The sequence below is a fragment of the Thalassophryne amazonica genome, chromosome 13 (genome assembly GCF_902500255.1).
Source record: "Thalassophryne amazonica chromosome 13, fThaAma1.1, whole genome shotgun sequence".
In the NCBI taxonomy this organism is placed as follows: domain Eukaryota; kingdom Metazoa; phylum Chordata; class Actinopteri; order Batrachoidiformes; family Batrachoididae; genus Thalassophryne; species Thalassophryne amazonica.
The window spans coordinates 19,676,566-19,691,866 of record NC_047115.1 but is presented as its reverse complement, the minus strand read 5'-3'; the positions used below and the strand labels follow the sequence as shown (position 1 = coordinate 19,691,866).

The window sequence follows — 15,301 nt, the reverse complement described above, 5'->3', positions numbered from 1 at the left end:
ATCACGTTATGTGACACTAGCAAGTTTTCATGCTAGCATTAGCCCATTAGCATCATGAATTCTGTTGTTCATAATGAATGCACTCGGCTCACGCTAATGTTACGTGCAGTGTCAAGGTGCTAATTTTAAGACTGTCATTACAGTTTATAATTTGCTGTGATTGGTGCAACATGTACAGTGTATCCAGAACGTATTCCGTGCTTCACTTCTTCAACATTTTATGTTACAGCCTTATTCCAGAATGACTGAAATAAATTTTTTTCTTCAAAATTCTACATAAAATACCCTGTACAAAGCTGTAGAAACATCTCAAGGATGATCAGTGGAAACAGGATACACCTGAGCTCAATTTTGAGCTTCATGGCAAAGGCTGTGAATACTTGTGTACTCGTGATAGTTTTTTATTATTAGTTTTAATAAATTTGCAAAAAACAAAAACAAAAAAACTTTACATTGTGTAGTGAGTAGAATTTTGTGGGAATAAATGAATTTACTCCATTTTGAAATAAAGCTGTAACATTGCAAAATGTGGAAAAAGTGAAGCGCTGTGAATACTTTACAGATGCACTCACTACATGCCTTCTTGTGAAATGGTTGCTTATGTAGGAGCTGAAGGAGGACAACCAGATCCTGTTGGAGACTAAGACCATGCTAGAGGAGCAGCTGGATGGTAGCAGGACTCGTTCTGATAAACTTCACCTCCTGGAGAAGGAGAATTTACAGTTGAAATCCAAGATTCATGACCTGGAGATGGTAAGATGATTGATGGATTTACCGCTGTTGGACTGCATAGATCAGGTGGTTTTTTTGTTGTTGTTGTTGTTTTAACTACCCAGTGATTTAATACTTACAGAGAGTGACAGTCATTTGAGCCACAGAGGCTGTAGTTTAAGTTAAAGAGCTGCCATATGGCTCAGCCATGAAGCAGTCAGAGCAAACAATGGTTAAGTGGTGTGTAGTGTTATTTCAGGTCTGATGTCTTTCACTTCTTGTCTTCCTGTTGTCCTTTTGTCCAGGAACGAGACTTGGATCGTAAGCGTATGGAGGAGCTTTTGGAAGAAAACCTGGTTCTGGAGATGGCCCAGAAACAGAGCATGGATGAATCCCTGCACCTGGGCTGGGAGTTGGAGCAACTATCAAAGACTCCAGAACTGACTGAGGGTGAGACCAGGAAGGTCCTTATAGATGTAAAGAGCAGGTTTCTGCATGTAGAACAACTTAAAAAAAAGGAATGAAAACACAATGACTGTCATAAAAGGCTGAAAAGGTAGCTTTTGAAATGTGTAGCTCAGTGGTAATGAGCACTGTTTCAGGTTAAGGGTAGGAACTCATCAGTTCTTGAGATTGGATGAAAACCTGACCCATCTTGGGACTTGGTGATGCACACGCGAAACCTCCTTAGATGTAGCTATTCAGCTGAGCAGATTGAACCGCAAGGTGGAAGTTTTCAGATGGTCAGCAGATGAACCCCGACATGAGAATTTCTCACAGATTGTAGCTGTCATACGTAGGTGTTGCACTGAGAATGATGTCCTGCTGCATTTACAGTTATTGACATGAAGCACCCGTTTAGTATATTCCATTGCAAGATGAGGTGTATTTTATTAGACAGATTTCAGGCAGTCTTGCTTAGATGACATTGCGGTAGACGACTGTCCTGAATCTAGTTATGTCGGCCGAATAAAATACCTCTGATCTAGCAGAAGAATGTCATATCATTTGCCGTAATTGTGGCACAGCGTCCGTCTTGTGCAAATTCAGATATGTGCATATGTAAGAAGCTCTTGTGCCTGGATGAAACATTATCTGTTGGCTCTTGGCCTTGTCTTTTGTTTCTTGACTTTTTTGCATTCATCAGACTTTGTTACTACTTGAGTAAGAACTGTAATTAATACAGTCAAGGAATAAAATCTCCGCATTTGAACTGTAAAGCTGTTAAGAGGTTTAATTAATGAAGGAGCTTTGTATGTGTTTGTTAAAATGGTTTTAAGACCATGAGATTTAGGTAGTATAAATGCTGTAAAGATTAAAACTTTGTTTTGATCAGTTCTTGCACTGATGATGACATGGACCTCACAAACACAAGCATACCTTTGGTTTTTTTTATCCATGTGATGTGGATTCCAATTTTTTTATTATCTCTCCCTCTTTCCTGTAATTGACCCAGCCCCTCAAAAATCCCTGGGTGAGGAGGTAAATGAGCTCACTTCCAGTCGCTTATTGAAGCTAGAGAAAGACAACCAGACCCTCCTGAAGACCGTGGAGGAGCTCAGGCAAACTGCCAGTCAGGACGCTGCAGCAAAACTGATCAAAGTCACCCAGGAAAACCAGAGACTCAACCAGACAGTAAGCAGCAAATTTTTTCTTTGTGTGTATGTGTTTTTAGCAGAGATGCAGGTAGCTCACACAGTTTTCCTGATAACTGGATGCCACGTGGCGTGCACTTTTGAAATACTTCTTAATCCTTCAAGTTCTTTTGACATATCCACATAAGTCCACATGTATTGTTTAGACATGTTATGTAACATCATTATGCAGTTGTCCCAAAACTCTGCTCTAGAGCCTTTGTGAGGGCTCTACTCTCATGACATTCAGTTTACTTGTACAGCACCAAATCATAACAAGTCACTTCGCGGAGCTATACATGAGTAACATCTAGACCACTGGATCCCAAGTGCCATCTAACCTACACACACCTGTTTGGGAACCACTGGTCTGGACTTTACCCACCTTATGAGTAAGCACATTGGTGACAGTGTTGAGGGAAGGTTTTTTTTTTTTTTTTTTTTTTTAGAAAGAAACCATAAGCATGACAGACTCAGTGGGGTGACCATCTGCTGTGGCCATTCTAACAAGAAAAAACAAAAAACACATCACAAGATTGGCAGAACTTGCAATGACAGAAACGTTACAGCTAAACAGACTTATGCAGTCCAGTGTTCACACGGACGTGACAAGAAAACGGGGTGCAGGTTAAAGTTCCGGGGAAATATATTGCAGTTAGTACATGATTAAATGCAGATGGTAAATGGCTGCATTTCATCGGAACACCAGGAGCAATTTAGAGATTATGAACCTTGTGATTTTCCAATCTGATGTGGACTTGAACTGAAGATCCTTTGGTCTCAAGCCCACTGCTTTAACCTCTAGACCATCACCTCCCTGTGTAAGATCAGTCATGGATGCAGGAGATTCCCTGCATACAGATCCAGCACGACGAGTTCTCAAATTCAGTTGCTCATTCTGGTGTTATATTATGGATCTCCCAAAAGCTCTTAACAAAACACTTTGCACTTACTACAGGTAATGCAAATCTAATAATGCAACAAATGTTAATAAATGCAGTCGGTTTATTATTATTATTATTATTATTATTATTACTACAATTAGGAGAATCATGAAGTCTGCAGTGGCACATGGCAGTGGATAGTGGGACCTGGAGGGAGGGTTGTACTTTGTACATTCTTTATTTTACTCTCTTTAGAATCTCTACTCATGAATGAAATAATAACTTTTTTACTTTTACACTTACTAATACACTTACTAATTGACTGTAAAGGCCTGAACAGCAGTCTTGAGTTCATTTATCAAGCAGCTCTTACCTGGCCATGTTCACAGCAGCAGAGTCGTCACCATTCAGCAAAAATCAGGACGTACCTTAATGTTTTATTGTCACTGCAGTTGTTTCATCTTTGTCACTAACATACTCTTTTTTTTTTTTTTAACAATCTAATGAAGGGTGCTTGTTTCTATGCATTTCTTTGAAATGTCAGTTTCACACGAGTGTGGACGAGCTTAATGTGCTGCATCAGAAAGTTGAACAGGCCAATCACAGCCCATTATGCTAATGAAATGATGCTGCAGAGCTGGATGGTGAGGGAGGCAGGCATTGTTTCAGAATTATTCATCGCATGCCTCTCATTAGTTACCAGCAGGATTAGCATGCCGAGCCACTCCTCCTTTATAATATATCACTCCAGTACTCGTCTTTAGGCTTTTTTACATAATGACAGTTAGGAAGGTGGGGGGTGGGGGTGGTGGTGTATGGAAAGACTGGTGAGGAGGATGAAAGCAAAGCTGTAAATCCAGGCAGCCCCACTTTGCCTTTTCTTTTCTAGCTTTTGACACTTGAATACCCCTCACTAAGAGAAGTCTCTCAGCTATTTTCAGAAACGTAAGCCTCTCTCTGTGCGCATGAATAAAAAGCATAAAATTGTGCTTTTTTGTTTGTTTTTTTCTCTCTCACACAAAAAAGGGAATCTTGAGTGAGACATTTATTGCTGGGTGACATGGAGTTTCTAGGAAAGAATAATTAAAATGGGAATGTGCTTACTGGTTGACTTCTTAACAAAAGATGCCTCATACATTGAGTGCATGAGTGCGCACCTGTTATCTCGTGTGTGTGTGTGTGTGTGTGTGTGTGTGTGTGTGTGCGTGCGCGTGTGTGTGCACATCAGCAGAATTTTGACAGTATAAGGTGACACGTCAGGTGTCGCTCCTATGGATTAGTGATTCCACTCATTTTGGGAATTGGGATGTGGAATCGCAGGTTAACAGATGCTGTGATACACTGTATGAGCTTTACTAAAGTAAGATGTATTACAAGAAAATAATCTTCAATCCACCATATCTGTATTTCTGCAGAGCAAAGCTCACCATTAAAATTATAATATAGCTGTTGTTGAGCCAGTATCAAACTGTGAACACACTGCAAAAATACAAAACAAATAAAGCTAGTAAAACAAGTAAGCTATTTTTTTAGATAATATTTTGAAAATCTTAAGTGAGTCTTGGAAATTAGCTTGTTGTTTTTACTTGCCACAAGATTTTTAAGATGCTAGGTTGTTTGTAAAAGCTGTAACACTCCCTAACACTAGTAAAACAAAGTTCAAAGTTAGTTTTCTCAGCCAATTTCAAAAGCTTTTTTTTTTTTTTTGTAAGTTGTTCCACTGACATATTTTTTTTCTTCAAACAAGGTGCTTTAAACTTAAACAAGTATTAAAAAAAATCTTCCAATGGAGCCACTAACAATACGCTCAAGATTTCTGGAAAGAAAGTATTGAAATTAGCTGAGAAAATTCACTTTGAGCTTAATTTTGTGAGTATGAGGAATTGTTCAGTCTTTTACAAACAACACAGCATCTTAAGTAAACATTTTTTTTTTTTTTTTTTTTAGCTCAGATATGACTCAAAACAGGATGCTTCCAAGACATTTTGACTTAAGATTTTAAAGATGTATAATCTTAAAATGGTTTCTTTTATCAATTTTTTTCCCTTTTTTTGTTAAATAGTAAGTGTCGATATTTTGACTACAAATCAGACAAAATTACTTAAGATTTTGTGTAAGATCAAGGTGGTCCACAGTTGAAACGTGAATTTATTGATCCTTTCATTTTGTGGTTTGATTTTTGCAGCTCGAGCAAGTGGAGGCTGAACTTGCTGCAGACAGAGAGTCACTCCGCAGTTCAGAGTCCCTCAGTACTGACCTTATGAAGGAGAAAGCTTTACTGGAGAAGACTCTGGAAACGCTCAGAGAAAACTCTGAAAGACAGGTACATTCATCAGTAGTCATAATGCTTTCATGCTTATGGCTCTGTGTCCCCGGACACACTTTGTGACCGCAGTAAATTCAGAGCAAAAGTTCGACACTTGATTTTAACACAATGTGCAGCCCACATAATGTCTACAGGCTTATATTTTAGATTTTTAAAAATGGTATGCAGGCTTTAAAACATAAGTAAAAATTTCATGATGACCGAGTTAGGCCTGTTGTGATAATTACTATATCAACTTACTGTTTCTTTTTTGTTTGTTTGTTTTTTGTTTGTTGGGGGGCGGGGTTCCTTTTCTTAAAATATGAACAAGCATGACGCCATCATTTGTGCAAAATCAGTCAAATTGACAAAACATTGATGGCAGTGTGGCGTGACACTGTAAATTCATCAAACATGACGAGGATTCAAAAATGTTTAATAAAAAAAAAAAACCCCAACAACAACAAAGTCTGCATCTGCACTTTGTTTCACGGTCCTCCGATTCCTGTATGTATGCAAATTTTGAACACTACAGCAAATGCCGTGGTCATCCAATATTAATGTTTTTTTTAAAACCTTTTTATGTTTATGATGCATAACATCAAATAACATGAAATGTAGCATGAAATATGAAATTTGCATCATGTTTAACTTTAACTGCTGTTGGCTCAAGTTGTGGCTCTTACAACAGAAAAAAACAACTCTTGACTTATTTGTTTTATTTGATTCCACTTTGCATATCGCTGATGATATCATGATATTTTCTGAGGCAATTACAGCGGCCACCAGAATTTATCATAACAGGCCTAGACTGAGTATTGGAGTTTTCCTATGTGAATGAGCACCAAGCTTGTATTTCAGTTTTCCTGCAAGCCACATTACTATCCAATAGGCGTGGCAGATGGCTGATTTCACTGTGTACCATAATATCTGCAGATATAGTAAGTTCTATCAACAAATTAGATGTCATTCCACATGGATGAGTTGGTGAGCTTTGCATAGCTAAAACCTGTGAGTTATGCTCAAAGTTGTGCCGGAATATTTTGGTTATAACCTACACAGGCAACTATCTCCGGATTCTGTAGCATGAAGCGGACAAAAGTCTAAAAGTCTCCCCCGGACAGGACGCCAGTCTAACTCACATTACTTCACCAACCAAGGCCAGTCAACATTTGCAGCTTGGTGGACTGAAATGATGTGTATAATCTACATATTGGTGGCACAATTTTTTGTCAGGTAAGCTGCCTGATCTGCAAGGAGTGACTGAGGTAGGAGGAAGAACTTGACCAGATGGAGGGGTAAAGAGAATATGTGCAACAGCACTGAAACAATATGTCTGGAGAGGTGTGTAATACAGTGTACCACAATGTTTAGGTCTAAGGTTATCACATCAGCTCACTTCCTACTAACAGATTAGGTAATTCCTTGAAATAAGTTGGTTCTCTTTTCCATAGAGATGCTGTTTAAGCCTTTATGGGGCATTATTTTGTAATCACTTTAACATGATGTTGGTCAGACACACCATCGCTATCACACGTCATCTTTTTTGTACAAAACTAAGATGACCGAGTTGTAATACAACAAGGTCTATGTGGAGTTTTATCCAGAGTAACGTTTTGTACTTGATTTGGTATGAAAAGCTGACAGGGAACTTGTAGCATTTTTTTACTGATTACACAGATTCATACCTGCTCCGTGGCCCACATGCACACGCTCGCTGTGCGCCTGCAGGAACTTAATGGCTGTTAGACCCAAATCTGACACCTTTGATTAGTTTAACCGTCCCATTTGTCAAATCCTGCTTTGATGAGGTGAACAGGCACTCAGATGGCACAGACACACTGAGGGCAGTTCTCTTCAGTCAGTTAACCGCTGCAAACATAATGAGATGTAACTAATGTGGTTCCTTTCCAAAAATACATCATTTTCCAACTGCTATGCAGTTTTAAACCATTTTGTTTTTCCTGCTATTCACGATTTTTAGTTTTCTGCAAAATCTTGTAATTAGACAAAGTGAAAATTTGGTAATATACCTACTTCTGATACTGGCAGTTTTTAAAACTTTTTTGTGTAACACTTTGTAATTATCTTTTGAAAGTCCTATACATTTATTATATTTATTATTAGTTGCCACTTTCTTAAAGTCTTCATCTCATATTACACATGTCAACTGACATTATTGCAATCAGTGTTTTGAATTTTTGAACATCCAACTTCTTCCTTCAGCACCGCTTGGCCATAAAGAAAAACTTGGAAGTTACCTGCCTGTGTAATTCTGGGATAAAGACTGGGTAATAAAAGCCATAAGGGTTCATTGACACAGTCAGTCTATACAGCATTTTTACATATTTATTTATTTTCAGAGGTATTGCTGAACAAAAGTTGATCATTCAGCCATTTATTTATCCACTTACATTGAATTTTGTCAGCATTACATCTCTGATGTTTGTTCTGCAGCTGAAGGGTCTGGAGCAGGAGAACAACCACCTGAACCAGACGGTGTTGTCTCTGCGCCAGCGCTGCCAAGTGGGCACCGAGGCACGTGTCAAGGATGTGGAGAAGGAGAATCGTGTTCTTCATGAGTCCATCTGTGAGACAAGCGCCAAACTCAATAAGATGGAGTTTGAGAGAAAGCAGCTACGTGAGTGACACACAGCCTTTTATACTTGTGTGGTTCTTTTAGCACAGGGATTTGGCTCGTTTCTACCACAGGATATTGCAGGCCATTCTAGGGAGTTGCATACTTTTTTTTTTTTTAATGAGCCTTTTTCAGGGCAGAATACGTCACTAGTTTGGGGTATGCACTTCTGAGCGGCCTTGAGATGGTGTTGGGTTGGGTTCCACACTGATTGAACCTGTGCCAGAAAAGACAAGATCACCAAAAATCTGCATTTCTAAAACCGAGCAGAAGAAAACAAAATGGAATGGAGTTGGTATGGACTGACAAAGAGGTACAGGTGACAGACGAGGTCCTGCATGGATTTGAATCCTTAAGGAGGAATCAGAAAACGTATGTCAGCGCATCTGGATGTGCGTGGAATTAGACACACCTTGAAACAGTGCAGAGAGAAAAGTTGAAGCAGGGCTGCAATGGAATACTGTGCCACAGATGTTTGTGCTCTGGAAACACAGGGACAAAAGACTCGCTACTTTTTTGTTTGTTGATGAATGTTGGATTGGAAAGAACATTGCAATCAAGAAGCCTGGAGTAAGGTGAATAATTAGTGAAATACAGATATTTTAAGAGTTTGCAAAATCTAAATGGAAGCCAAATTTATTTAAATTACAATAAATTACTCTTGCTTTTCTCTTCTGATCTGCATGTTAACATTGGGTGCTACTGATAGCTTGCAAGAAAACTATTTGGTTTTCTTGCATCTTACCTTTACATGCTTGCTGTCCCTGCGAGCCTGGTGGGTCTTCACCACAATGGCAACACAGCACCAGGCCTTTCCTGCAAAAATGGATGAAATCTGGGAAATAGGTTGAGTTCCTGTGGTGGAAATTGGCTTATTATGAACAACAAGCTTTGATTTGTGTAAATCAAAATTCTTTTTTGGCTGCTTTATGTGCATATAATGTTATTTTAATGCAGGCAAAGAGCTTGAAGTGTTGAAGGAAAAAGGTGAGCGAGCGGACGAGTTGGGGATTCAGGTGCAAAAGCTGGAAAGGAACAATGAGAGCTTGCAGAAGAAAGTCGCCAGTCTCGGAATCACGTGTGAGAAGGTTTGTCCAAAATCTGTATTCTTTATGCCTAAAAGTACCCAGCTAAGTTAAACGTTCGCTTCAGTAAGTGCTGATCCAGTAATTAAAAAGGTAACTGTGATAATACTAAACCGATAAAACATTTGGCTCCAGCTACTACTAACTTGTATTCCATGAATTTCACTTTGGGTTTGTTTTTCCAGAGTTTCAGTGCCAAAAAACCAAGCCAAAGAGCTGAAAATGTTACATATTGTACTGTAAACATGTAGGCTTCCAAAAACATGTAGCAAACCATGACCAAATGATATTTGAGATAGATAATTAAATTACTAAATGATATTCAACAGTTGTTTCCTTTAAACCTGGTTTATTCACAACACAGAAAGCATTAAATGAAGAAACATAACTAAGAAATAAAAATACATATGTAAAATAATTTTAATCTTTTTAATTCATTTACTCTGCCTTGACCTCCTGCTCATCCATCTCCACGAGGTGATACTTATTGCTTTTACATAATATTGATTTTGCTTATTGGATTATGCTATTCCCCTTTTTATTGCTAATTTTAAATGCCGATGTTTTATGTATGGTGTTTTTGTTATGTTTTAATTTAGGAAGCACTTTGTGTGTATATAGGTGGAAACTACTATATAAATTAGAGGGTTTATTATGAAATTATATCACAACTTATTAGTTTAGTCATATTAGCTGTGCAATGGCATTGGATAAATACCTTAACATAAGATACTTTTAACATAAGTAATGTCTATTTCTAAGCATGTTATTTATTTTTAATCACTGTCAAGTTAGACTTAAAATTTGAATCAAAGAATTTTCTGCCTCTGTCAGATTTTTATTTATTTATTTATTTATATATATTTAAATATATTTATCTATTTATATCTGTAAATTATGCCAGCCTTGGGGAAAACATTCTTCCACTGGTTTGATGTGACTGGATGAACAGCCAGATGTGCTCTTTCTGATTAATAAATAATATAAAACTGATCTCTAATTTTAATATTTAAGTCCTTTTTTTCTGTTTCATTCTACATAGTGGAACATTTTCAGCTTTGATTTGACTACAGACATTTTAGTCAGGGTACAATTGTATAAGAATTTGTGGATTTTTTTTCTGTGTTGTGGGGTTATGTTATTCATATGAAGCCATTCATTTACCCCTTCCTGGGATACAGGTCGCTTCTTTGGAGAAGGAGAACACAGAACTGGAGGCAGAGGGCCGTCGTCTAAAGAAGACATTGGACAATCTGAAGAACATGGCTTTCCAGCTGGAGGCTCTAGAAAAGGAGAACTCCCAGCTGGAGCAGGAGAACCTGGCGCTGCGGCGCTCAGCTGAGGGCCTCCGGTCAGCGGGGTCCAAGGCCACTCAGCTGGAAGCTGAAATCAAGGAACTGGAGAGCGAGCGGAATCAACTGAAACGCAGCTTGGAGCTGCTCAAGGCATCCTCCAAGAAGACTGAGAGATTAGAAGTAAGAGGAGCAGCCATAAGGCTGTAACAGAAGATAAACAAATGAGCAGCACAGCTCAGTGCTACCATGAACGGAAGAAGGATTTCTTTCAGAAGCTTCCTCACTGTAATAAATTAGTGTCTTATTAGCACCTGGACTGTTCTGAGTCTGTGCAGTTTGACAAAGTAATTCAAACAGCAGCTGCAGCATTAAATACGCACTACATGTTCAGGTTTAGCATGTTTTTTGAAACTTTTTTTTTAAACTCAATCTTTATTTTTCTTTATTTTTATATAAACACATACACACAAAAGAACAAACAGCAGCATGAGAAACAGCAATCAAAGAAAAACATGTTTGATACATCACAGTATTCATGTCAATGACAGCAGAAAACAACAGAAACAAATACAGGTCATTGTATTAATAATGGCAGAACTGGTTTCCATCTCTCATCAAAAATTGGTTTCTGCAGTCTCAGTAAATACGTAATTTCTTCCATTTGGTACACGGTCCATACCTTCTGGATCCATATATTATAAGATGGAGGCTCTGGCTTCAACCATTTAATGGTTATGCATTTTAGTGCTACAGTAAGCAATAAATTTAAAAGATATCTTTCATTTCTCCTGTCCATATCTTCAGGAGCTGCACCCAATAATGCTATTAAAGGGATCTGTGGTATATCTCTCCTGAAGATCACTTTAAAGGCATCAAATATCTCTTTCCAAAAAAGGCTTAATTTAGGACATGACCAAAATATATGTGTGTGATTAGCAGTGTTTGCCCCGCAGTTCCTCCAGCACGAACTGTGGTTTGTTGGTCGCATTTTAGCTATTATCTCTGGTGTCCTGAAAAATCTTATGACTTTCCATTTAAATTCTCTCCAATTGTTTGAGCTTGTGACCAAGTGTGCACTTATGCATATCTTATTCCAAGTGTCTGTTGATAGGTCGATGTTCATCTCCGCCTCCTACCTCCGACGTACATGCTCAGTTTTGAGTGGCTATTGATATAAATAAATGATATAATTTACCAATCACTTTCCCGTCTCCTTCACCAATTTGTTTCACTAGAAAAGTCTCTATGGGGTTGGGTGTCAAAAGCTGCTCCCAGTCTTTGTGCGTGGTCAAAAATGACCTAAGCTGCAGGTATCTAAAAAAATCTGTCTTTGGAAGGCTAAATTCCTTTTGCAGCTGTTCAAATGATTTGATATTATTTTTTTATCAACTGGTGTAGATAAGATAAATTACAGTCTGACCATTTTCTAAAACCAATATCTAAATTATTAGGGATGAAAGTTATCATAGAGCCAATATTTGTTAGGATTGAGAGCAGCCTTGGCAACCCAAACGTCAAACGGATTTTGTTTCAGATTTTTAAAGTATGTTCTGTCCATATTGTCATGTCCCTTACAGGGTTATCTAAAAAGGGCAGATTCTTTAGGGGTACTGAGCACATACTTTTTTCTATATTTAGCCATCGGGTGGACATGTCGTCTTGTATCCAGACTATCATTGGTTTCATTTGTGCCGCCCAGAAATAATATCTGAAATTTGGGAGATTAATATCACCATCGGATTTGACAGATTGCAGTATTTTAAGTCTAACCCTATGGCGTTTTTTCTGCCATATAAATTTAGATATTAGTTTGTCAACGTGGTGAAATGTCGTTTTTGGAATTTCAATCGGTAACATTTGAAATAAGTATAGTAGTCTCGGCAGAACATTCATGCGGACACTCTCCACTCGCCCTAGAAGAGAGAGAGGGAGTAAGGACCATCGCTCTAAGTCATCACTAATATGTTTTATAATTTTTTTATAATTTGCATCGAATAAGTTAAGAGACTGAGGTATGTTGATGCCTAAGTATTTTATGCCGTCTTTGGGCCATCTAAACCTACTTTGTTGCTTTATATTTTCTGAGACCTGATTGTTTATATCCTTGGCTTCTGTTTTATCTACATTTATTTTGTACCCAGAGTGATATCCGTAATTAGAAATAAGTTCTTTCAAGTAAGGTACTGTCGTTGCAGGTTTGGTTAGATACAATAAAACATTGTCTGCATAGAGTGATATTTTGTGTTCCTCTCCTCCAATCATAATTCCCTGTATATTCTTATTATCTCTAATAAGTTGTGCTAGTGGCTCAATGCTTATAGCGAATAATAACGGGGATAGGGGGCAGCCTTGTCTACATCCGCGCTCCAGCGTAAATCTCTTTGATCTATATCCATTAACCCTCACCTCTGCTTGGGGATGTGAATAAAGAGTTTGAATCCAGCTTAGAAAGTTTGGGCCAAAATTAAACCGCTTTAATGTTTGGAACAGATATCGCCACGATACTCGAACGCTTTTTTGTGCATCCAGCGATATAACTACTGATTCCGCTAGTTTATTCTTTTGATGGGCCATTATGTTTAATAGTCGACGTACGTTATCTCCATAATATCTACCAGAAATAAATCGTGTTTGGTCTGGGTGTATAATCTGAGTGATTATCTTGTTGACCCATTGAGCTAAAATCGCAGTTAATATACGTACATCTCCGTTCAATAGCGATATTGGTCTATAAGACTGACATTCAGTGGGATTTTTACCATCTTTGTGTATAGCAATTATAGATGCTTCCTTCCAATATGGTGCCATCGTCTAAAATTCTAGAGCATATTTATAGGCTTTTAGCAGAAGGGGGGTTAAAAGATCCTTAAAGGTCTTATAGAATTCATTCACATATCCATCTGGGCCTGGGCTTTTCCCATTTTTAAGTGAGGAGATGACTTGTTTAATTTCAACTTCTTTTATGGGTTCATCCAATTTACATCCATCTACTTTTAAGATTAGGCTTAAAACTTTCCTTTTTGCTAAAGCTTATAGTTAGGGTTGGATCAGGTGACCCTGAACCATCCCTTAGTTATGCTGCTATAGACTTAGACTGCTGGGGGGTTCCCATGATGCACTGTTTCTTTTTATTCACCTCTTTTTGCTCTGTATGCACCACTCTGCATTTAATCATTAGTTATTGATCTCTGCTCCCCTCCACAGCATGTCTTTTTCCTGGTTCTCTCCCTCAGCCCCAACCAGTCCCAGCAGAAGACTGCCCCTCCCTGAGCCTGGTTCTGCTGGAGATTTCTTCCTGTTAAAAGGGGGTTTTTCCTTCCCACTGTCGCCAAGTGCTTGCTCATAGGGGGTCGTTTTGACCGTTGGGGTTTTTCTGTGATTATTGTATGGCTTTTGCCTTGCAATATGAAGCGCCTTGGGGCAACTGTTTGTTGTGATTTGGCGCTATATAAATTAAATTGATTTGATTTTGATTTGATTTTGATCCAATTCCTTAGCTGACGAGGCTGGTAATTCTGTAAGTTCTATGTGCTCTAAATAGTTAGCCAATTCCACATCATCAAAACAGGTGTCTGTATTTTTATATAATGATTTATAAAATTCAGCAAAAGATTCAGCTATGTCTTCAGGTTTAGTGACGAAATCTGTCTGTAATCTTATTTTGTGGACTGCATTGGAGGATTGTTGTTTTCTAAATCTGAATGCAAGTAATTTGCTTGCCCTACTCCCGTCTTCATAGTATCGTTGATTTGTGAATCTTAAATTGCCTTCAATTTTATTGGATAATAAACTGTTAAGTTCTCTGCGAGTGGCATTTAACTCTTGTAATATTAATTGTGACGGATTGTTTGTTTCTGTTCTGATTTTTTTACTTTATCCTCAAGTTCACGCTGCTTGGCCTCTCTTTCTTTTTTCCTTGCAGTTGCGTATGAAATAATTCGTCCGCGGATATAAGCCTTAGCACAGTCCCATAAAATGAATGGATTTGTTTCTGGGGTGACATTAGTTTGTAGATACATTTTGAATTCTTCTATAATAAAAAGAAGAAAATCTTTATCATTAATTAGAGATGTATTGAGTCTCCATTGTTGTATTTTTATGGCCAATATCCAATAGTAGTGTGATGGGTGCATGATCCGAAAGGGTGATAGGTAAGATTTGAAAATTTTTTTTTATCCTATGTAATTCTGACTTTGGGGTGAAAAAATAATCTATCCTGGAATAGGTCGCATGTCTGTTAGAATAAAAGGAGAAGTCGCGGTCTCTTGGAAACTTGCTTCTCCATATATCCACCAAGCCTGTTTCTAGAACATGGTTTTTGAGGGCTTTACTCATTCTAGATAAAGGGGTCTGGGAGGGATGTTGACGGTCCAGTAGCTGTGACATGACACAATTAAAATCACCTCCCATTAACAATATACCTGTACTAAACTGTAATATTATATTAAACAATGTATTGATAAATGCAGGCTTGTCCTCATTAGGTGCATATACATTCACTAGTGTAACTTCTACACCGTCAATTATTCCATTCACCAGAACATACCTCCCCTCTGTATCCTTATGTATAGAAGTGATCATGAAATTAATATGTTTATGTATAAGTATAGCAACTCCCTTCTTTCTGCCTGAGCGGTGTGAAGAGTAGTATATTTTATCCGCCCAAGATTTTAATTTTTCATGTTCAACATCAGACATGTGAGTCTCTTGTAGGAAAGCTATATTGCAGTTAAGTTGTTTTAGTTGATG

At 38.0% G+C, this 15,301-nt stretch overlaps 1 protein-coding gene across 11 annotated transcripts in view; it reads left to right on the top strand.

The window, feature by feature from the left end:
* Positions 1-15,301, top strand: part of ccdc88ab (coiled-coil domain containing 88Ab) — a 137,043-nt gene that overhangs the window by 84,148 nt on the left and 37,594 nt on the right. For all 11 annotated transcript variants that reach the window (XR_004564654.1, XR_004564653.1, XM_034185652.1 and 8 more), the window contains exons 11-17: positions 607-753; positions 1,017-1,161; positions 2,168-2,346; positions 5,415-5,552; positions 7,992-8,175; positions 9,130-9,260; positions 10,439-10,732. Coding sequence is in view for 9 of the 11 variants with exons in the window: in XM_034185652.1 (XP_034041543.1) it covers positions 607-753; positions 1,017-1,161; positions 2,168-2,346; positions 5,415-5,552; positions 7,992-8,175; positions 9,130-9,260; positions 10,439-10,732 (1,218 nt within the window). In the remaining 2 variants the exon portion in view is untranslated. The remainder of the gene's footprint in view (positions 1-606; positions 754-1,016; positions 1,162-2,167; positions 2,347-5,414; positions 5,553-7,991; positions 8,176-9,129; positions 9,261-10,438; positions 10,733-15,301) is intronic.